Source organism: Microtus ochrogaster, chromosome 1, assembly GCF_000317375.1.
Source record: "Microtus ochrogaster isolate Prairie Vole_2 chromosome 1, MicOch1.0, whole genome shotgun sequence".
NCBI lineage: Eukaryota > Metazoa > Chordata > Mammalia > Rodentia > Cricetidae > Microtus > Microtus ochrogaster.
The window spans coordinates 108,164,719-108,165,693 of NC_022009.1; the positions used below are offsets into that span (position 1 = coordinate 108,164,719).

General features: G+C 38.3%; 1 protein-coding gene across 1 annotated transcript in view; it reads right to left on the reverse strand.

Annotated features, from left to right (window-relative positions):
- Positions 1-313: 313 nt before the first annotated feature.
- The window catches only part of LOC101990183 (arylacetamide deacetylase-like 2), a 21,209-nt gene continuing 20,547 nt past the window's right edge, over positions 314-975 (reverse strand). Inside the window, exon 5 of the mRNA XM_005344031.1 lies at positions 314-916. Within this exon, the coding sequence (XP_005344088.1) occupies positions 314-916 (603 nt within the window). The remainder of the gene's footprint in view (positions 917-975) is intronic.

A 975-nucleotide genomic window follows, 5' to 3' on the forward strand; every position in this document is an offset into this window, starting at 1 on the left:
TCCTCATGATTCCATTGAGGTTACAACCTTGAATCTCACCACATTGTTCCACATTATTCTACTATTTTTGAATAGTCAGAGTACATCTTTCCTGACAAATAATAATTAATAGGAATAATAAAGTGAATATCCTCATTTTAGCAAAGTTTTAAGAATGAGAAGACAAAGCCACTTTCTCAAACATACACAGTAACCTTCATTCAAATTCAAATGTAGCTTCATCCAAAAGCCGGATCATTCTGTTCACATTCATCATAAAACATAACTTTCTGGTTACTACTCTACTGACTACCTAGCTGCAGGTACCATTGATTTATAGATTTTCCTCTAGCCAACTAATATACTTATCTATCATTTTTAATCCTGAATGTAAAAACACCGGAGCTCTGGTAAATGAAATGGCTCCATGGATTCCTTTCTCCATGTGGTCATGGGTAACTTGGACCCCAACATTTCTAAGCCGTGTGACGTAAATGAGACCATCATCTCGTATGATGTCATGTTCACAAGTTAGGATGTAGGTCCGGGGCAAACTCTGTAACTGGGAGTCATTGGCTAACAAAGGGAACAGCCTATGATCCATAAGCGCCACATAGGAAGCATTCAATTTCCCAAAGATGGGCTCCGTGTAAACATGATTCTTTTTATACTTTTCAGGAAGGAGGTCACTCCAGTTAACAAACTTGAACAGGTGTCTTGACTCTTCAGGCATGTGTTCATTCTTCAGTAAAGCCTGGGGCAGTGTTTCATCTTCAGTCAAATATAGGCATGCCAACTTAATTATCACCTCCCTGGTCAGAACTGGACCATGTTTATAGTCTTGATATGATGGCAGAAAGGTGTCAATCAACTGTAGGCCTGGGTATATCAAGGCTTGTGCCTTAATTCTGTCTTTGAATTCTGGATCATTCTGTAACTAAATATATAATGAATACTAATGAGTTAATAGCTTTCAAACAAAAGGATTGAGCCGGG